A 20378-nucleotide genomic window follows, 5' to 3' on the forward strand; every position below is an offset into this window, starting at 1 on the left:
GGGGGAGTGATAGAGCGGCTGGGGGGGCCCCCTGGCAAACAGCCAGGGTCAAACCACCACAACATGTTTCATTACTACTTCAAAACATTTCAAAAGCAGCCAAGATAGCACTAAAAAAAAAAAAAAAAAAAAAGGAAAAAGAAATACTAACACTGTAACAAGACTTAAGAGGCTTAAATACAATACTCTAGAATAGCAACACATCTTTCAGAAGATTTATAAACAGGGTATCACTAATTTAGAAAACATCAACATCACATTTGTGAAAATAAATTTAGAAGTGTATCCTCTTGGAAATAAAATTTTAGAATGATCACTTAGAGCAGAGAAGCTGAAACTTAGGCTTGCTTGTTCCTACGTTTAAGTTGGTGTTGATGACATTGTTAATTAACAATATGATTAATGACATCTACAAATGAAATGGTATAAAAAAGCAACAAGCCAAGGTCAGACATCATTTCAAGTAAGTTAAAAGCACTTTTGAAATAAGACGTATACATTTTCATGTAAAGGGCTATGAAACATGAGAACAGCAAACACAAATTCTGCATGAAATGAAAACAGACCAAAAGAGAATGTGGGAGAGGCAAAGCAAATCCTGTTAAAAATTAACAAGCAGTACAAGAGAGACATTTGAACAAATGTTGGATTCAAATACAAAACCATTTACCATTTCAGTGCAAGGCTGAAGTCACAAATTAATGTTCTTTAAACTCTATTCCTAGACCAAATAAAGCTTAAAAATAATACTGGGTGCTTTCACTGCACACATGTAGTTCCACAGCATGTTGTAACAGCATTTGGTACAAACTTGTATAAAGCTGATGTTTTAATCAACGGTTGCTGGTGCAATAAGATCTTAAAAATTCTTTAAGAGTTTGATGGTAATAAGAAAGTTAACAGACCAAAAAAAATAATCCCCCAAGCCTAAAATGCACTGTTTTTCCCCACGGTAAAACACTTCAGTCAATACAGTTGCCAGGTATGTTCCCTTGCATTAATGTAACAGAAGGTATAGACTACTGTTCCAATGGGATAATCAGTACAGCAATAAAAATATTACTTAAAGTCAGTATTTTTATTTTGCTACTCTATATTTACTGCAAGATGACTGATGCCAAAGAAGTTGTTACAGAAATAAACTACACCCTTTACTTTGAAGTACTGGCTGCGATCACAGTTAGAACCATGTCCAGTTTTCAAGTCTGTACTGGTTATCAGAATTGCTAATTGCACTCCAAATGCCCATATTCTCTACGAAACAGTCTGGCCATCAGCTACGATCTTGGGTGCCCCAGATTTACAGAGGTATCTGCTCAAGAGTGTATCTAAAGACGGGAATTTAAGCTCAGTATTTAAAACTGACTCACTGAAATGAGATCAGAAATCTGACTGTTCTCAGTAGAAACCAAAACTCATGTGATCTAATAATCTTGTTGTAAAATTTATGTATTCAATATGCAAATGTCTTAAAACATACTTAAGATACTTAACGAGCTTAAGATACTCATTGAAAACAGTTCCAACTTTGCCATGAAAAGTAAAAGCCAGATGAGTGACATTACCTTCTCACGAACACTGTTTTCTGACCTCACAGGGGTACAAGCGATAAACATAGGTATCAAAAATCCACCTAAAAGTAAATGAAATAACTGGGACTTATAAGCAGAAGAATGCTTTCTTATAAATAGATGAATTAACAATCAGTATTTAATTTTTATGCTGGCTTTCCTTTTTTCTTGGGTGGACCTTTGTAGCCTTTGGCCTTTCTTCGCAAGTTTCTCCGATCTACAATGGGTACCTCGATCTCTGCTTCCTCAGAGCTGCTGTCAGCAGCCCGCTCTGCTGATGTCTGCGTGTACTGATCCATCAGCTCAGCAGACTCTTCTGAGTGCTCTTCCAACTGGTTCTTCTGTCCTTCCTGTCCAGAAGGCTGCTGAAAAGAAACGCCCTCGAGTTCAACCACTATCAAGGAGCTCTGACTCAAGGCAACAGGGGTCTCCTGTGAGTTGTGCCCTGCTTCCTCATTTTGATCTTCCACTGAGGAAGCTGTTTTGGGCGATAAATTTTCAGAAGCAGATTCTTCTGCTGCTTCAGTTACCACAGAGTTGGGTAGGCCGTTGTTAGAGGGCTCTTCCTTTGATGCCGAAGCAACTGCATTTTCAGTGGTGGTCTTTTCAGATTCTTGCTGTTCTTCAGTGCCCTCCTCCTCTACTAATGTATTTTCTTCAGTCAGCACTTCTGAATCATTTGCATTTAAAACCTGTGGGGAGAGGGGAAGGGTGCCAAAACAACCAAAGGGCCAATTAATTGAAGATACAAGAGGCTGAACAACTGTCCCTAGCTAGCAACCTCAGAGGATATTTTGGCATTCAGCGGTTTTTAATACATGTACAGTCAACAAACCAGTCCTTTCCTCCTTTTTGCATGAGACTATTTTGTGAACTGCATTTGATATTCAGAGCTGCTCTCCTATTTTTAAATTCAAATTATTCAAAGGATTACTGAAGTACAGTAAAAACATTCTGAAATTAATCTCAGGGGAAAAAAAAGTTTGTTATTTTAGACATAGACAATTATCATTGTGCTAGCATATCTCAATCTGCTTTTGCACTATGGCCTAACAATTGCTTTCCCCAAGAATTTCATATCATAATAGGGGCTACTTTCTATCTGTTACTTCACAGCAGAAAAAACAGCATAATACATACGCTTGTAAGGAAAGGTGACTTCACATTTTGTTTCAATTCTCTCACCTTCTCTGATACAGTGTCTTCTGAAGATTTTGCTGGAGACTCAAGGATCAACGGAACAAACAGCGTTAAGGGTTCTCCTTGACTCTCAGACTGCAGTTTTGATTCACCACTTAGAACTTCATTTGCTGTTTCCTCTGCAGCTGTAAGCGAGGTCTTACCAGTTTCTTCTGTTACCTCACCATTAAGAGGTTCTAATGGAGTATCCTAATAAAAAGAATATTTAAAAAAAAAATTTAAAAAAAAAAATCACACTTCTAAGTCAAGATTATGCCCAGCCATTGTTCTCCAACACTAGTGAATGTATCTGTGATCTAAATTTGCAGCTTAATGTCAGAAGCTGATAGCTCAGGTACCTAGAAACGTGTATTTAAGAAGGCAGAGCTTAGTGCAGAGTAGCTAACTTAACCAGCTATTAGCTTGGTGTAGTCACCTGCACTAAATTTCTGACCATAGCTTACACTGTTAGGAGCCAAGCCAAGCAGTTTTTATGCATCTCACAAGCAAACATGCTGCAGTCTTTCCTTGAACCCAACACAGTGTAAGATCCACTTTCTCACAGATCAGTAAGAACATAAAACCCTGGAGGCATTGGTAGGCATAAAGGGTACTCACAGATTTAAATTCAAGCTGTTAAGTTGTAGATAAAACTTGGTTTTAAACATCAAAGCAGGCAAGCTCCAAGTGGAGAAGTAATATAGTAATATATAATATAATAATATAGTAATAAAAAAAGTCAATAGTAGTCACTGAAGCATACCAATTTAAAAAAAAAAGTTTCTTTGAAGAAGTTAGAGATGCTGGATGAGATCTTGACCTTACTCCAGTTCTCTGGAGTATTTGAGTAGAAGTCAATTAAGAAAATTAGGTTGAAATCAAGAAGCTAGAAATTAACCTTACTGAAGATACTACGAATTCTACTGTTTAAAGTAAGTATAATGGAGTATTCCATGAAACTAATTCTATACTAGCCTTAGCTTCTCAGACATACTTCTCAATGAAGCATTGGTACAAAAATCAGAGTTGATAGTCACATGGATCAAGGCAGCAAGGACCATATTTAACAGAAACTGTAGCTGTATTCCAAACTTATTTGCTATCACCATCACATCCAGCTCACCTCCTTCTCACTCCGTTTCTCAGGAGATAAACGTAGCTCCACTTCTGATCCTGACTGGCCCTCATTTTCAGCAATCATTTCCTCATCATTCTCAACAGTATTCTGCTCAGGTACTTCTACTAAGTCTTCAGAGCTTTCACATGTGTGGGCAGGAAGTTCCAGCCTGCAGCAGGTATTAAGATACACCCTTTAATCTTTTAGATTAATACATAATTTTGGTGATGTCAGCATGGAAATTCTTTCACAACCAATTATAAAGTGCTGTATCACATGCTTGCCACAGGAAATAAGAATCCAGAAAACTAAATACATCTAAAAATGGCTAACTTCTCCTTAGGAAAAAAAAAAAAACCAACAAGGAAAAATTGCTTTGGCGATTATAAAATGAAGACATCTATCTCATTTCTGTTTTATGGGAATAAAAGTCAGAAATTTGCCTACATTTGTTATTTTAAATACAGAAAGCAAGACACGGAGGGGTGAGAAAGGAAGCGACTTCTCCCACCCCCACTGTAGAAATGTTTTACAATTATGCAGTTATAAAATCAAATACGTTTGCCTAATCATTGAATATACGTATCTTACAAAGACCATGACTGGAAAAGAATTCAAGACAATAAACACATCATGGCTGAAGAAGCCTCAATCATCTGGAGATTAAACTAGCCATTGGTAAAGATGAAGCTCTGATGCACCTGTTGGGTAGTAACATCTCAAACATTCAGTTCTCATTTTTGAGATGACAGAAGTTAAGATGAACTGGAAATAGTAGATACAAGCAAAGAAAAAAGTACATGCAACAGATTTGCAGGGGGCTACTTCATGATCACATAGCAAAGGCAGCATTGGAGGGCTGTATCCCAGGTGCCAGTCTTGAGATGAAAGCACTCCGTAGGAGAAAGTCCCTGACAGAAGGCCCTGCTGCATTTGCAGAATGGATGGGAGGAGAGAACCAAGCTGATAGCCTGCCCTGTTGCCATCAGGATTCCCCTTAGCTCTGCTTACAAACACCATGTTATACATCTTGTTCAAAGGAGCAGTGGCACCTCTTTGACTTCATTTTGCAAGGCCCAAAATACAGACATTCAGTAACAGGCTAGTCCCCTCACATACCAGCTAGTCAATTATTAGTAGTAACAGGGCAAAAAATTTGTCAGCCTGTGGAAGTGCCAAACCATGCAATTTGGCCTGTCTGAACCAGCTTAGGGCAGCACACTGACAGTGCAGGACAGCAGCGCTGCATCTCTGTAGTTCCACAGACAAATTTAAACACAAAAGTTAGGCTGTATCTAGCTGAAGACCTCAGCTTCACATAAAAAAAAAAAACCACCACTTAATTTTGTTTAAAGAAACCTAATGGAACAAGTTTGAGGAATTTCCTAGAAAATAATCAGGTTATGTTCAGTTCTTCAAAAGAGGTTTTTGGGTTTGCAGTGGGGGTTTTTTTGGAAGAGAATGAGAGAGGGAGAGAGCAACTGGGAGGGGAGCACTGCAAGTCTGACCATACATATGCTCACACACAGGAATGGGGAGGAAGGAGCAATTTATTTACTTACTATTTTATTTATTTTAAATAGACAGTTCTGCTTTCTGTATGGAAGCCAGTTAGCGCTTCAGGCCCAGGCCCTGTCTTGTATGAATTGTTATGGCACGCAAGTGATACAATCCTTCACATCCCCATTTGACAATTATAACACAGGATAACATCCTTTAAACTGGAGAAGACTTTTTTTCAGGATATAAGTTTTACCTTGAAGACAGGTGGCTCCTGGTAACTCTTTTGTTATTAAGTGACAAGCAGTAATCAGCTCCCAAACTGAACAGCCAGCCTTTACTGCAATATACCACCATACGAAGAGGTCAGGAAGGGATACCTCTCCAAAGATCACACATAGCATTGCGGATAGACGTCCAGTCATATTATTGCAAGAAACTATGCTGTATGAATACAGATGTTTTTACCTTCATGCAGACTCAGTTATAACAGAACGCCCTCAGCCCTCACTGTTTTCTTACTGTTATTTCCAGTATCTGCTGAGCTTTCAGAGACACTACGTTTTGGTGCAGTCACTCTTCAGGTGTTGTCTCAATTCTCTCTCTCTCACATCAGGCTTTGTTTTTAGTGATTTTAAAATCAAGCAAGTAAAGTAGGAAGAAAGGACAACAAATACCAAGTAGCACACTGTGAGACACTGATGTAGTTTGTGACTGCTCAAACAGCAAAATAAGACGTCAGTAAAATACAGGCTCCTCTACCTGCTTTCTGACACATGGAGAGCATTTTCTTCATCTCCCTGGGAAGTTTCAGGTTCAGATTCCTGGCTGTTTTTTCCTATCCTGGGACGCTTTAAATGACTCCTTCGTGTCCGAATGGGAACAGGAGCTATGTTAGTGTCTATGGGGAAAAAAAAAAAAAAAAACCACACCACACTAACAAATCAACAGAAGACATACAAGTGAACAAATGAAGACTAAGTTCTGCATATAATTTCCCACCCCGTAATATTTCATTAAAGAAACTGAGTGCAAGTAAAACACCATTTCATTGTGGTACTTTTTTTCCCTCAATACACATGCATAATATCTTCCCAAGACTTTTAACAATTTTATCCAAAGTCCTCTAAAAGGTTGAGTTGAGCTTCAGCAACTTAGAGGAAGGCATGTTTGTATACATTTTGCAGATGAATATGCTAAGACTGAAAGCAGTAAAAAAGCCTCCTAACCTATTAATCCACAGTAATCACAATAGTGATAAACAACATTATTTTTACCTTCAGATGTGCTTGCATGGACATCTATTGCTTCTTTACATTTTTGAGAGTCAGCCTGTAAAGCAAAAGCAAGGTAATGTTATTCCAAAAACTTACAAGCTGATTGAAATACCTTCATCTCCTTGTCTGTGGTTGCATCTTTCTAAAGCACTATTTCACAGTAATGACCCTATGGAAGAGCAGCTACAACCATTCTTAATTTCAGATAGTTACATGCATCTCAACAGATTTTTTTTAATTATTTTTATTAAAAGGCTGTATATTTTTCTCTGCATTTTACTTCTGGTCTCAACAAGAGGATAAGCCTTGAAAGGAACCTGTCATTATAAACAACACTACCAAGTTTTTTTTTCCCTAACCATTCTGTTTATAACAGGCATCCACATAACAAAATGGCAGAAGTCTTTGTGTTTGTTTGTTTCCCCTTTCTGTATAAACCTAAGGGACCACACCACAGTAGCTGACAAAATTTAACAGGGAAGTTTATTTTTATATTTGTATTCTATTTTACAGTCTTATTTTTATCACGGCATGCAACAGAATATAGGAGCCCTTGTAAAAAAAAAAAAAAAAAAAAAAAAAAGAGAGATTGGACAAGACAGAACTTCGTGATCCAGCAGTAATGCAGGTTACATATGCAGTCAGCACAAAAGGCTGCTTATGTCAGAGTTCCCTCTCCCTAGAGCTCTTTTGCCTCTTGTTCTTCCCCACCATCCCAATACTTCCATTTTTTCTGCAAGTTAGCTGAGGACTCAGTGGTCAAGCACTTGATACTCTGAAGAGGGTACAAACATTAAAATGAAGTTATGCACATTGCTCGCTCTTAGCTGCTGAAAGTAATCCAGAACTAGAAATTACCAGCATCCAGGTGTTCTGTTGCCTTTCCAGCCTCACTTCCAGTACTACCCAAGAAGGCCAGCAAGAAGTGGCCATATTTACCTTCTGATGCTTGAAACAGCTTCAAGTGGGTTTTAAGTACATAAGAATTTGTAGAGTAATGACAAATTATTCTAACATCAAAACACATAAGATACGCAGCATTAAGTGAAAGATGAAAATGAAAGTTGGGGAATGTTTTTTTCTTGGTTTGGGGGAAGGTGGGGTATTTTTTTTTGGTGGCTCAACAGTTTTCAAAGCATTGCAGAACTGCTTATAGACAGCACAGGTACCAAGAGGAGAACTGCCAGCAGTTCTACCAAGCTATATGGAGTTGGAGCACTTTGGTACCTACTGTCTTCCTCTTCTGGAAGAAGGCAAGAGACAGGGCTTGAGTTCTTAACTCATAGCAAGAAAAATTGTAAGAACTATCGCTCTGCTATTTTATCCAAGTAAATCCATATAGCTCTACAACCAAAACATGCATTTTTTTAGATTATTTTGCTGATAGGATCCTTACTGGAATCTGAATCTAGAACTCAGTGATGATGCTCAAGACACTGTTACAAATGAAAGACAACTAAGAGTTGCTGCTTCTAGTCATTTAGAGACTAAAAATATCACTACTTTCCTGTCAGTATGGCTTAGGGAAATGCTGGTCTTCTCAGCTGGGAAACGAGACATTTGACTTACACTTCACATTTAAATTTAGATATTAATGGCTGAGAGTATTGATTCAGCCATTTCCTATTATTAATTAAAAGCATTGACTTCTGTGAGACCATGGTCATGTCAATACTACAGACAGTCCTGAAGCACACAAGTCCATGCTCACGGTACTTGGAGCTACAAGTTATTCTCAAGCACGTCCTGCGTGGCCTCAGAACACAAATCAGATAGAGGAACAGTTTCATAATATTCAAAGACACAAATATATTCCTGACTACATATCCATATGTAGCTGAAATCTGTTAATATTTCAAATACATACAAAGAAAGCTGCAGTCCTTCTATATGGACAATGTATAACTGAATGCAAACTAAACAATTTCCATTGTATTAAGCTGTGATGTAAATGTGCACTTCTATAAACACTTCCTCGTTCTCTCCACTCTTATGATGACTCCACTGTTCCACAGCCTTTCCAGACAGTTTAATCTCAGAGCCGGTTGAAATACTCTCCCTTCTCTAATCTGCTAGCAACCAGCTCAAATTATAAACCCTGACAGCTATGGCACAGACCCTCTACATTCATGGGGGGACACCCCCTGCCCCATAACAGAACGTATTTTTTACCCCAGCTTAGTCATCGATGTTACATCAGTGGGAAGCATAACATCCACCCAAAAAATAATAAAAGCATTTGTTTTTCATATATAGTGCGGACTTGAGCCAATTCAATTATAATTGAGATGGACAAAAAGCATTTATCATACTTTGTTTTTTAGCAACAAAGCAATCAAAGAGGAGGTAACAGTCCGTGTACCTACACTTAGCTGTGTTTCTAGCTCAGTCTTGTGTCCACTTGCTTCAGATACTGCTGCAGACTGCCGAAAATTATCCTCTGCCTGGAAGCTCTTGTTTTCTTTCTGTGAGGCCTCTGCTGTCAAGATGTGAAAGAGGAAACAGGGAAATAGAAAATTATAGTACCTTTATATAAGAATTAACCATTCCAAATATGATCTCACAGATCTCAGGACAAATAAAAAAATCTTTTGTTAGTTTCCATGGGCAGCGTTCACAGAAGTCACAGTTGTACTTGTAGTGTTTGTTCAACTTTTACAAAGTCTCAGAAAACAGCAAAACCAAGCATTCATACCTGCAATTTTCAGCTTTTCCCTTTGCAGTACAGACATAATAGATGTTCTCTGGAACCAATGTCCTGCTCCCTCCACTTCCCACAAAAGGTTACGATCCCCAGGGTACTTCTCAAGATACTGCTTACAAGCTGAACAAACATAAGAAAAAACAGAGTATTATATATACCATGTGCTTGCCTATACCTCAATTTTTAAAGTTTATCTGAAAACAGATTAATTTGCAATCTTCCATCATACACATAAACCACCACAGAAAGAACTCTCTAACAAAACAGTCAAGTCTTAAAAGACATAATACTGCTTTACCCTGCTTTTTATCTGTCTCAATAAATACTTTCTTCAGGTTTAAACACGTCCCGTTATTATCTTAAACTGCAAACAAAGATGGATGGGATTTTCTTCTTCTTCTCTAAGCACCCACTTGAGAGTTTTACAGCTTCACTGGTCAGTGTCCCTGCCAATCACAAGACACAACCCAGGATGGAAGGGCTCTTAGGCAGAGGATATTGTCAAGTGATTTTTGTTCCCCATGTTATTATAGGCACTCATGAAAAGCACTTTGGGAATGCAAACACATTACTATTGCATGGTTTATCAGATGATCAGAAGAATAAATTTAAGAGCTTACCTGCGTACGTGAAGGATGACAGTGGGTATCGCAGGCCAAGAGAGTCTTCACTAAAGGAATCCACAAAGTCTTCCAACATGATTAGCCCAGAGTCTTTCCCACGATGTTTCTTTCTCACAAACATCGTGTCTAGCACTGGCAGCGTATAACTCTGGCCACGGTAAGAGCTACAAACACTTCCTGCAATAATAGGAGGGGAAAAAAATACCCATCAGTACTTCAGCATTGACATGCTGCAGCATGGATTTTAGCATATTCAAATAAAATTTAAATTTAAAAATTATTTAGTTTGGTATAATTTTTAAAGTCATATAAAGCTATATTAAAAACTACGAAAATAATTTATAATGTAAGAGTATTAATTTAATTTGTGTTTATGCAAGCAATTTAGAATATCTTTACTTATAAAAATAAGTGCTATTAGCCATTTATTTGCTCTTTGGGCAAGCTTCATAATGTTGCCAAGACATATCAGTAGATTAACATTTTAGAAAAAGTCTCTAGTACCAGCAAATAGCAGAGAGGGGGGGCTGGGGGTGGGGAAGGCTCACTTTGAAATCTCACTGTAAAATTCCATAGGAAAACTACACCAAAAATGAAGCTGAAAGAGGGAGGAAGGAGAAGTAGACAACAAAATTCCTGAATTGCACTTTTATGTAATTACATCACTCCTCAGGACAAATATGAAGACTGTAATTCAGCTCTTGTTTAAAGACTGTGGTTTTGTAAGGCCTTTGCAATGTAAATACTAAAAAGATGGGGACAATCTTTTTAGTAGGACCCGCTGTGACAGGACAAGGGGTAATGGTTTTAAACTAAAACAGGGTAGGTTTAGACTGGATATAAGGAAGAAATTCTTTACAATGAGGGTGGTGAAACACTGGAAGGGGTTGCTCAGGGAGGTAGTGGAGGCCCCATCCCTGCAAACATTCAAGGCCAGGTTGGACGGGGCTCTGAGCAACCTGATCTGGTTAGCGGTGTCCCTGCTCACTGCAGGGGGGTTGGACTAGATGACCTCTAGGGGTCCCTTCCAACTCAAAATATCCTATGATTCTAAATACTACTTTGTGACCACCACACTACAGCAACTTTGACATTAAAAATAACACCGAGACTTACACAAATTATGAAATGCATAGTATCTTTTAAAAAAAAAAAAAATTAAAAAACCCATAAAAAGATAGTAAAGAACAAATTAGCTGGTTGCTTTCCTATCTTGATTGCCAGACCAGAATAGGTGAGCGACCCAGACAGTTGACTATTTTATTTTTAACAGTTTGCAGAGGCATGTGTGTGTTAGATGGGGGAAGTCTCCAGCAAGCCTCCAGTACCATCATTAATCCTGAATTAGTTAACCCTGTCTAGAGATGAAACAAAAATGCCAGACTTTCTCCTTGATCCAAATATTGATATTCTACGAAGTGCTAAACAGCCTACCCAAATACTAAATTTTATTCAGCAAAAAATGAAAACCACAATAAATTCCAAAATAACTAAAGGGAAATTATAATGTTTTAGAGAAAGAGAAAAATAAGAGAAAGTCTGCAGCATTAATAGCAGAAACCTGCCAGCTCAGTTGTAATCTCTGAGGGAATGCATGTGTGGAAGGAAAGGGAATCTCTTTGTTATCACCAGATGTAGCTGAATCTTATACCTGTGAGCAAAATGTCTATGTTGTCATGCTATAAAAAGTTTAAGTGACAATGACATCAGATTCTACAATAATTTCAGATAAACAGGATCTCTGCATTTTGGAACTAGGCAAAAAAAAACCCCAAAACCAAAAACAAACCCACAAAACCCCAAAACCAAAAAACAAAAAAACAAGCACAGCACAATCAAACCATAAACAACTGTTATACAGAAAACAGGGGGGGGAAATTTTTTGGGCATGCTCATTTCTACACTTTTAGATTTCTTCATATTCTACAAAATACATTTAAGAACTTTAATCCTACATTGTTAAAGCATGTAAGCATTTAAGCTAGAAATTTTAACAGCAATCTGACCTCTTATGATTTTAGGAAGACACCAACTCATTATGCCTGCAAGGCTTGTTAAGTCTACTAAATAGAATATTCTTCAGATAACCTCCCTGTCTCCTCCTCTTTATCCCCCCAAATCCCATAATACTCAAGTGTTTTACCTGTAGGTTTAACAGAATAAAACCCAATAGCCTCTCCTTTTTTCCACATGATCTTAGCATAGTCATTGCTACCATGACAGAGAAATGGGATCTCATTTCTTTCCATTTCTTGTGTCCGATAGATAATTCGATTCAGAACATAGAGAACAACCCTCTCTCCAACAGACTTCACCTAAGGAAACACAGAATGACATTTTAGAAGAGTGGTTGGATTAGTTAATACACATCAGGGACCTAATTTTTCAAAGTTGCCAGTTAACACAGCTGCAGATGGAGTCAAGAGAAGCTGTAAATGCTAAAGCAGGATGAAGCTCAGGGGGTTGTTTGAGGGCAAGGAGATGCTCAGAAGTCAGAGCAATAGGTTGCATATAAAGCACAACCATAGACAGAGGATATTTCATTACTTCAGTGTCACTCCTAATCCAATGGGTAAAAGCAAAGAAAAGTGCTGGGAGTGGGGTGGTGAGGAAAACGTTTTGATTTTAACTCAAAACTATGTTTGGATTTAAGAAACATTTACCAAACACAACAGCAGTACACCAGCCTCAGACTTCCCAAGCTAGCTGGTAATTGGAGTCCTACAAAGGAGAAATGATGAGGCCCATGGGGTAGCAGGACCTGGCACACTCAATCACTGCTGACAGAGTGGCAGGCAACAGGACATCATGGAGCAGCAGAACTAGTTACAACAGGTTCTGTGGCATGAAACAAGGAACTCAATATCCTTTTCTCTGTCCTGCAGGGTTACTTTTACATACGAAATTTAAGTTCACCACTATCCTACCCACTGTGAAGGAAGAATGGAGGAACCACGCTCTCTTCCCAATACCCAGAGTCTCAGCTACCCTACCTGTAAAAGATTCAGCTTTCCTCATTTAATCACCATTCTACCATTAAGAAGCACAGGGAAAATAAGGTTATATGCCAAATTCTCTAGAGTAAATTAAAATATACAAAAATCAAAGATGAGTGCTCAGATTCCGTGACCAGATACAAATTACACTCCTGGAAAAATGCGGATTTTCAGTTTTGGAGAAAAACAAAACTCCATGGTACATAGGTGTCAGTAATGGCAACAAAGGTCAATGAGTAACAAAGCAGATACCAGGCAACTTACTTTCCCAAACCTCATGTATTGCCACTACAAGCCACCAGCTCCAACTCGCCTCTATCAAACAGGTTCCTGACAATATTTTTAGCTTACTAGTCTCCCGGTAAGACCAATAGGTACTGCTATGGTACAATGCACCACTCTACCAAGACATTTCAATACAACCAAACACAATAAAGAGTAAAAGAAAACAGTCTTAACATTGTTAACACCTAAATAGCCTACATATGAAGCTACTGTATGAGAGTTACTCTTGCTCTAGACACTGTTCTCACAACCAAGTTCCGTTCCCCCTAGTGCCTATTTCTCTATTCCCACTGACTTCGCTTTTCACTTGAGACAGCCATTTCTGAATGAAATGAAAACATGTAACATCTGACACGCTAGCTATTTGCCATTACTTGCTATTATCTTGAAGGATAAGAATAATTGCTAGGTGAATGTTGGAGTGCTTTACCTGATGAAGCCCCTGTCTAGCAGGGACAGATGTTCTCACAATGTCATCAATTGACCACCACTGGTCAGCAAGATACAGGGCTACAGCTTGAAAGAAACAAGGGGAAATAAAAAGTTAGTGATTCTTACCATTCCAAAAGAAACATTAATTAAAGCTGCTAAACAATTAGAAATAACACTGTAGTAACCAAGTTAAGCATCTTCTAGTTGGCACTGTATTACTGCAGTTCTTACTAACCTAGCACAGCAAATGTGGTGCTATACACCCCCCCATACACAATGCTCCCAGTCCAAAACTTGTTTGAAAACTGGGAACAATAAAACCAAACACAGATTTTGTGTGGTATGACATACAGGAACTGTTTCTCAGGCATAAGCACTATCCTTATCACTGTGCTCTAGCACCTCCTTCCAGTAAAAACTGGGCCTGCCAAGAAGAGTCTCATTCCTACATGTATTTTAATTTTGGGTTGCTAATGGATATTGGTATTGAAACTGTGCAAGTTTTAGCAAGTCAGATGAATGTAAAAAGGCTGACGGCTATGCGATTAGTTATCAGGAACAGTTTGATCTATGGGCATTTGTGGCAAACTTGGCAATCAAATATTAAAATTAATTTCCATTAAATGGAGAGAGAAGGAAACATGGAGGACTTGAAGGGACAATGAAAAAAAAAAAGCCAAAACCAGTGAGACGTCATCTTAGCCATAGCTAAGTTAGGACCTAAAGCTAAAGACAAATTTACACTTGTTGCTGATTGGTCACTGGTAATAAAGAGCATCTAAATTCATGGGCAAATTAATGGATTCTATGAATGCTCAATAAATTCCTTTTGGAGAGGTGGGGTGTACATAAGATCAAGAGATACACATGGTGCTTGGATTCAGACGAGCACTGTGATATTTTGCTACGTATCTTCTGAATTCAATGGGTTCAGTACTACTCTGGTTAGTGTGCCAAGTTCGATCACTTGTGTAAATGAATCCACAACAATAATAATAGTATGGGAACACGAACGCAGGAACAAATGCAAAAGTGGCAAAGTTATGAGCAACAGTAGCATGGAATGAGCAAGGGCCTGCTTACATATATTTGTCACAGAAAAAGAAACAGCAACACAGAGATTAAAATCTTAAAATGAAACCTGTGAGTGAGTCCCCTGGTGCAAACAACGCAAGAACTTTGTGTGTCTGCTCTTCACCATAAAGAGGAACGAAGCCCACAGTTGACAAGCTAATAGGAATCTGAAACAAGAGTGTGCAATAATTCAGTAGGCTCTTGCTAAAACAACATTAGTAAAATATACAGAGAACATTCAGCAGGGTAAGCAAGATGAATGTTTAAAAATGATGGCTTAACAGTTAACTGTAAAGGACAAGCATCAGACTCCAGCCCTTACTTCAGACATCTCTTCCTAAAGACAGACTGCATTATAAAGAGCTCTGACTCTCAAGCTCTGGCAGATTTATATGGCACAGCTACAGTAATTTATACCATTACAGGTCTCTGCTGTCAGCAGTTTGCATTTATGTGCACAACTGAAGTAAGTTGTGCAAAGAGCTAGCAGTATGTTCACTTCAACTCTCCCAGCTACACAAGCTGTCAAAGCCAACAGAAGAACAAGGCAGGCAGTCAAGCACAGTAACAAACTGGCACAGCAAAATTGCTGTTTGCTAACGCAAGCCCTAATGTGCTAAGGTGGGAAAGCTGGATTCAAAAGGGTTTTCTTCCCTTAAATTGCACATATTTTAGAAATTCCAAAGTTGCTTGCTTGATATCCCCTCAGGAACAACATGAGAAGGGCTAAATCAAGCCACTTTTCAGGAGTTGAATACCTTCGTGGAAATGCATTCTGATATTTAAATTCGTGTTTTCAATACTTAATGGAGGCATAAAAACCAGACAGACATTAATGGTGTGGTAAACAGATTTGCTTACTCAATTTAAGATTATGACATGCTATGCCACAAATGAGGATGTTAACAGAAACAAGTATTTAGACATACAGCACCTGCAGAAATGCAGGAAAGTACTCGAGACTCTCCTTCTGCCAAAGGATCTGCAGCACTGACTTTTTGTTCCCACAGAGAATCCTCTAAGCTCACTTACTTTTCATTAAAGCTATACACCATTGCTTGTGTTGGTACTAGTTCTAATAGAAAAGTTCATCTAGACAGAACCAGCATGGACCAACTTATCACGCAAGGGATAAGTGTTTAAAACAAACTGACACAGCCAGCCTCTACTGGAACTCCCAGCAGGGAGAACAACAGCAGGGAGTATTTCAGATAAAAAGAAAATAATAACTTCTGAAACTAGTGAAACTTGCTGATCAAGAATTGAACCCAACCATGAAGAACACTGAAGGACTGAGATACCGAAAGAGCCAGCTAGCTTCAGTAAATCATGAACCCCTTAGTTACGATGATAGATTTTTGTGACTGCGTGAGTTAGTGCTTTTTAGGAAAGTTTTACTCATCAGTTGAAATTTTAAGGTTTTTTTAAAAATTACTTAAAGCATACAGATCTATTGAAGCAGCAAATAGCCACTGATGCCCAGATTTAAACCCAACTATAGAATGAAAAAAAGTTGACCTTAACACACAGACAGGAATTTAGAAAATACAGAAACTTTGCTAAAATAATTATGTAATTAGTTATGGACTGGATATTTTAAATCTTTTGAATCTACAAGTATATGAAGAAAACTGGAACTAAGGTATTTGCTGGTTCTTACTTTGCTGTGGTCTGGTAGAGACAAGAATTCAGGACGGTTTGGATTCCCACACCGAAGGTCGGACAAGTAGTCCTCTGCTGAGCTCTCCAAGTCCTCATGACTGTAGCTGTTCAATATATCCACAGGGAATGACATCTTCTTGAGAAATAAGTGACATTATTACTGTAAGTAGTTTGAGAGATACGATTCACAGTTTATCGCATATTACTACTAAACATGTAACTAAGACTGTTGAACAACCCCCCTCTGCTGCTCTCTAGAGCTCTCTGCATCCAAGCCAGAGAGGAGAAACACTCCAGGCATTTAATTAGGACGGTGCCTATTAACATCCAGTCACTAAAATAATCCATGAACCCAATCAGTGTTTTATAAGCAGAAAAGGATGTGTTTAGCCCACAGATCCCCCTAGACCCAAACGTGGCAGGTTAGCAACATTCAAGGACCCTGTTTGCAGCACACGTACAACAGACCACATGCTGCCTTGAGGTGGCAGGCTGTTACCTCCCTTCCAGCTGATGCTTTTGAGGCCAGAGACTAAGCAATAAAGTGGCCAGTCAAATACAAAGAAAAAAGACCGAAAGATAACAACGAGAAAGAGGAGTTAATTTATTTTGTTGACTTCGCATTTAAGTCCATCTCTGAAGAAACCAAAGCATTGTTCAGAACTTCTCTCAACAACTGGCCAGCTAGTGTGCTACCAGCTGGTTGTTTCCAAAAGCATTTCAACTGTGAAGCAGATATGCTACAAGCTCGTTAAAAATGAGAGCCCACAACAGACTCAAGATACACTTTAAGGAGGTAACAAGGCAAAATCTAAAGCACTTAAGACCAACCATAGGAGCAACAGCTCCTTGAAAACTCTAAGATTCAATTTTTCCTTGTCAAAGCAGAGTCAAATTAAGATGAACAAGAGCTCCTGGAATCCACTGCGTGCTCTTCAGCTAAGGCTCTTCCAGGTCTATAAAACTATACACACAAACAGACCCCTCTGCTCCTTTCAAGCTATGGCCCAAACTCTCACAAGCATAGGCTACCACAAGCTCATGAGAACCTGTTCTGGGGGAACACAGGGATCTCTTGATCTGTCTCACTCAGCTCTCAGGCACTCATCACCCAACTGTCAAACCACAAAGCTTTTCATAGACAATTTACAATTCCTAGTCTCCACTATGGAGTCTTTTAAAAACTTACGTTAAATTCTAGTCTCCAATGCTTTTTTTTTTTTCCTTTATCTCCAGTCCCCTCCCTTTAATCCACCACTCAGTGCTCTACTGACACAGGTAAATCAAATGCAAAAGAACTTTTTATTTCGACTCACACAGTAGCAATTAAAAAGGCTGCATTTTAAAAGCTTTTGAACAACAATAATATACTACTATTAAGTTGCTTGAATAGATGAGGCTGCTCCTTCTGCAAAACACTTTTTTTTTCTTTTAAAGTTGAAAAACAAACTCAAAGTTGACTTCATTGGCATTTACTAGCTGGCTTTAATGCTTCTGCTGATGAAAACACCAATGCTTTCCATGAATGCTATTGCTTAGATACACACGCACATTCCCCACAGTCATTTCCTTCCAAATTCAGCTCATTCCTTCCCCTTATCTGTTATTTGGATTTCTGCCTTCTCTTCCAGTCTCTCGCATTCCTCCTGCAACTGCTCACTGCCCCTTTCAGATAGCTGCTTAGCTGCATCTCTTAATTCTCCACCTGTTTCTTCCCACCTTTCAGGTGCTGCTCTTGTTAACAGGGCAGAAGCAGGCATGAGACACCTGGCACCAGCCAACTCCATTTGCTCCTCCTGTTTGCAAGTGAAGGGACTTCAAGCACCAAAGGTGAGGTGTGAGGGCCTTTGAATGCAGCAGCAATACACAGAAGCCAGAGGAGCTGCTGCCACAGAAGCAATTCACCCACCAGTGGTCTCCTGGCCTCTAGCAGATATGGCTTACCCACCCATACTTCAGTTCTGAAACACACCAGCAATACTGCAGTATGTAAACAGACCAGCCTGACATGTGTGTGTGGCAAGAGGAAGAGAGGCGAAGGGTGAGATTAGATGTCACTGCTTCTACAGTTGTTAGCTGCAACAGGCCGGGTAAATTCTGCTTTAAGGGAATACAGACACATGAAAAATACAAAATTTAATTTTTTGTATGCTTGCAGAAAGGGGAAACCCCCCTCCACGCCACTGAAGAAATACCTACGTGCTTGGATAACTCTGAGAATAACAGACAAATTGAGCTGAGCTTTCATTACTACATGACAAACAGACAAGCATGCCACAAGCTATAACCGAAAGGGTAATAATTCCTGACATTTTTTTAAGAATAAAATAATGCAGGAACAAAGCAGAAAACATGCAATAAGAAATTCAGCAGATTATCTGAGTTCCAACCACTACACCACTATGAAAATAAAAGCCACCATGTATTTGCTTGTAAGCAAAGAAGACAAAAACCTCTTTTCTGCTCATTAATAAATCCACAGAATTGCCCTCAAAATCATTCAAAGACCTCCTTTCCTTTAGGTTACTTAACATTTTCATATAGCACACTTGGATTTTATCCATTCCCAACTGACATGAGTCACTTTTGACTTTTCATCATGTGCCATCTACAGAGAACGGGTTATGCAGGGGGGGGGGAAAAAAAAAAAAAAAAAAAAAATATCAATACAGAGAGAACTTTAAGACTGAACCAAAGAAACCCTACTCAGCATCCCTGCTAAATAACCATCTTCTCATTTGTATGGTGCAGCAGATGAGACATGTAAGCTCTCAAACGCTTGTGTGATGTAATCTGTCTCAGTGTTAATGAGATCAGAAATATTTCAGAACACACAAGTTCACTAAATCCCTGAAGAAATTAGTAACTACACACAAGTTATCAAATTACATTAAAAGCATTAAGCAGGTGATGAAAAGAGAATGTCCCATGCCAATCTACAGCAGAGCATAAGGAAGTAGTTAAACAGCCCAAAATGCAAGCATCTTCATTTTGAAAGGCAAAATAATGTACCAAAGACTAAACCAAACAGCTTCCAGTAGTAATAAATGAATACATTTCCCTCACAAAAACACAATTAGCTTGTCAGTGTCTTTAACAAAAAATACCAATGGCTTCACATCTAGCCAATCTCAAGTAACACAGGAGAGAGAAAAAGGGAAAAAAATCAGATTTCAGTTTTCCTTGACAAGAATATTACACATTTTTCTTCACAGAGGCTGCAGGAACAGCACAGGTCTCTGCCACGCAGTCCCTCATGCCCCTTTTTATTGCTCTAAGCCTCCCTGTGTTGCACTACTGTAAAACTGTCAGGTCAAATCCTTGTCACGCATTGCAGGACTGTGCTCTGCTCATGGGGTACCACTCCCATTGGTTAGCAAACAGTCAGGCTGACCAGGCACAGGCAACCTAGCCTTAAGCAACCAACCTCATCATGACCATTTGTACAAAAGGCATACGAGAAGTGTGTGTTTGGATGGGGGGGAACAAAATTTGATTTTTTAAATGAGGCAAATTATGCTTTTCATGTTTTGAATGAAAGAAAATAAATCTTACAATCTTTAATACTATTATGTGAAATATGGTTATGAAGAGTGTATGTAATAAACGCAACAAGCAACACTTGTTTTAATGTGGAACTGCATGACTTTCCCCCTTGTCAACGTTATGCAAGCTACTACGCGAGAAATGGCACGTCTCTTTTTTTAGGAACAGCTGCAGCACCAGAGGGTAACAGAGATCAATTCAAGGAGCACCAACAAAAAACACATTTTACACAATGAATGAACACATTCCTGTGTAACTGAGGCAGTTCCTTATTCACAAAATCTTTAAGTATTAAGGTTAAAAACAAAGTTAAATTTAGAATATGGGCAATATTGCAAACTGATTTAGCTATAAATTATAGCTGCAACCCCTATTTCATCTTAGAAGTGCATGAAGGAGAGATGCTCAGTAC

The 20378-nt window shown here is 38.7% G+C and overlaps 1 protein-coding gene across 1 annotated transcript; it reads right to left on the minus strand.

Moving 5' to 3' along the window:
- Positions 1–1717: 1717 nt before the first annotated feature.
- FAM169A (family with sequence similarity 169 member A) lies at positions 1718–16553 on the minus strand. The gene is made up of 12 exons (XM_035892825.1): positions 16419–16553; positions 14826–14925; positions 13683–13768; positions 12115–12286; positions 9969–10148; positions 9340–9468; positions 9011–9123; positions 6645–6699; positions 6130–6268; positions 3874–4036; positions 2757–2960; positions 1718–2263 (listed from the first exon to the last, which is right to left on the minus strand). The coding sequence occupies exons 1-12, from the start codon at positions 16551–16553 to the stop codon at positions 1718–1720; spliced, it is 2022 nt and encodes a 673-aa protein (XP_035748718.1).
- Positions 16554–20378: the final 3825 nt, after the last annotated feature.

Source organism: Egretta garzetta, unplaced genomic scaffold (genome assembly GCF_000687185.1).
Source record: "Egretta garzetta isolate BGI_Z169 unplaced genomic scaffold, ASM68718v1 scaffold424, whole genome shotgun sequence".
Taxonomy (NCBI): Eukaryota; Metazoa; Chordata; class Aves; order Pelecaniformes; family Ardeidae; genus Egretta; species Egretta garzetta.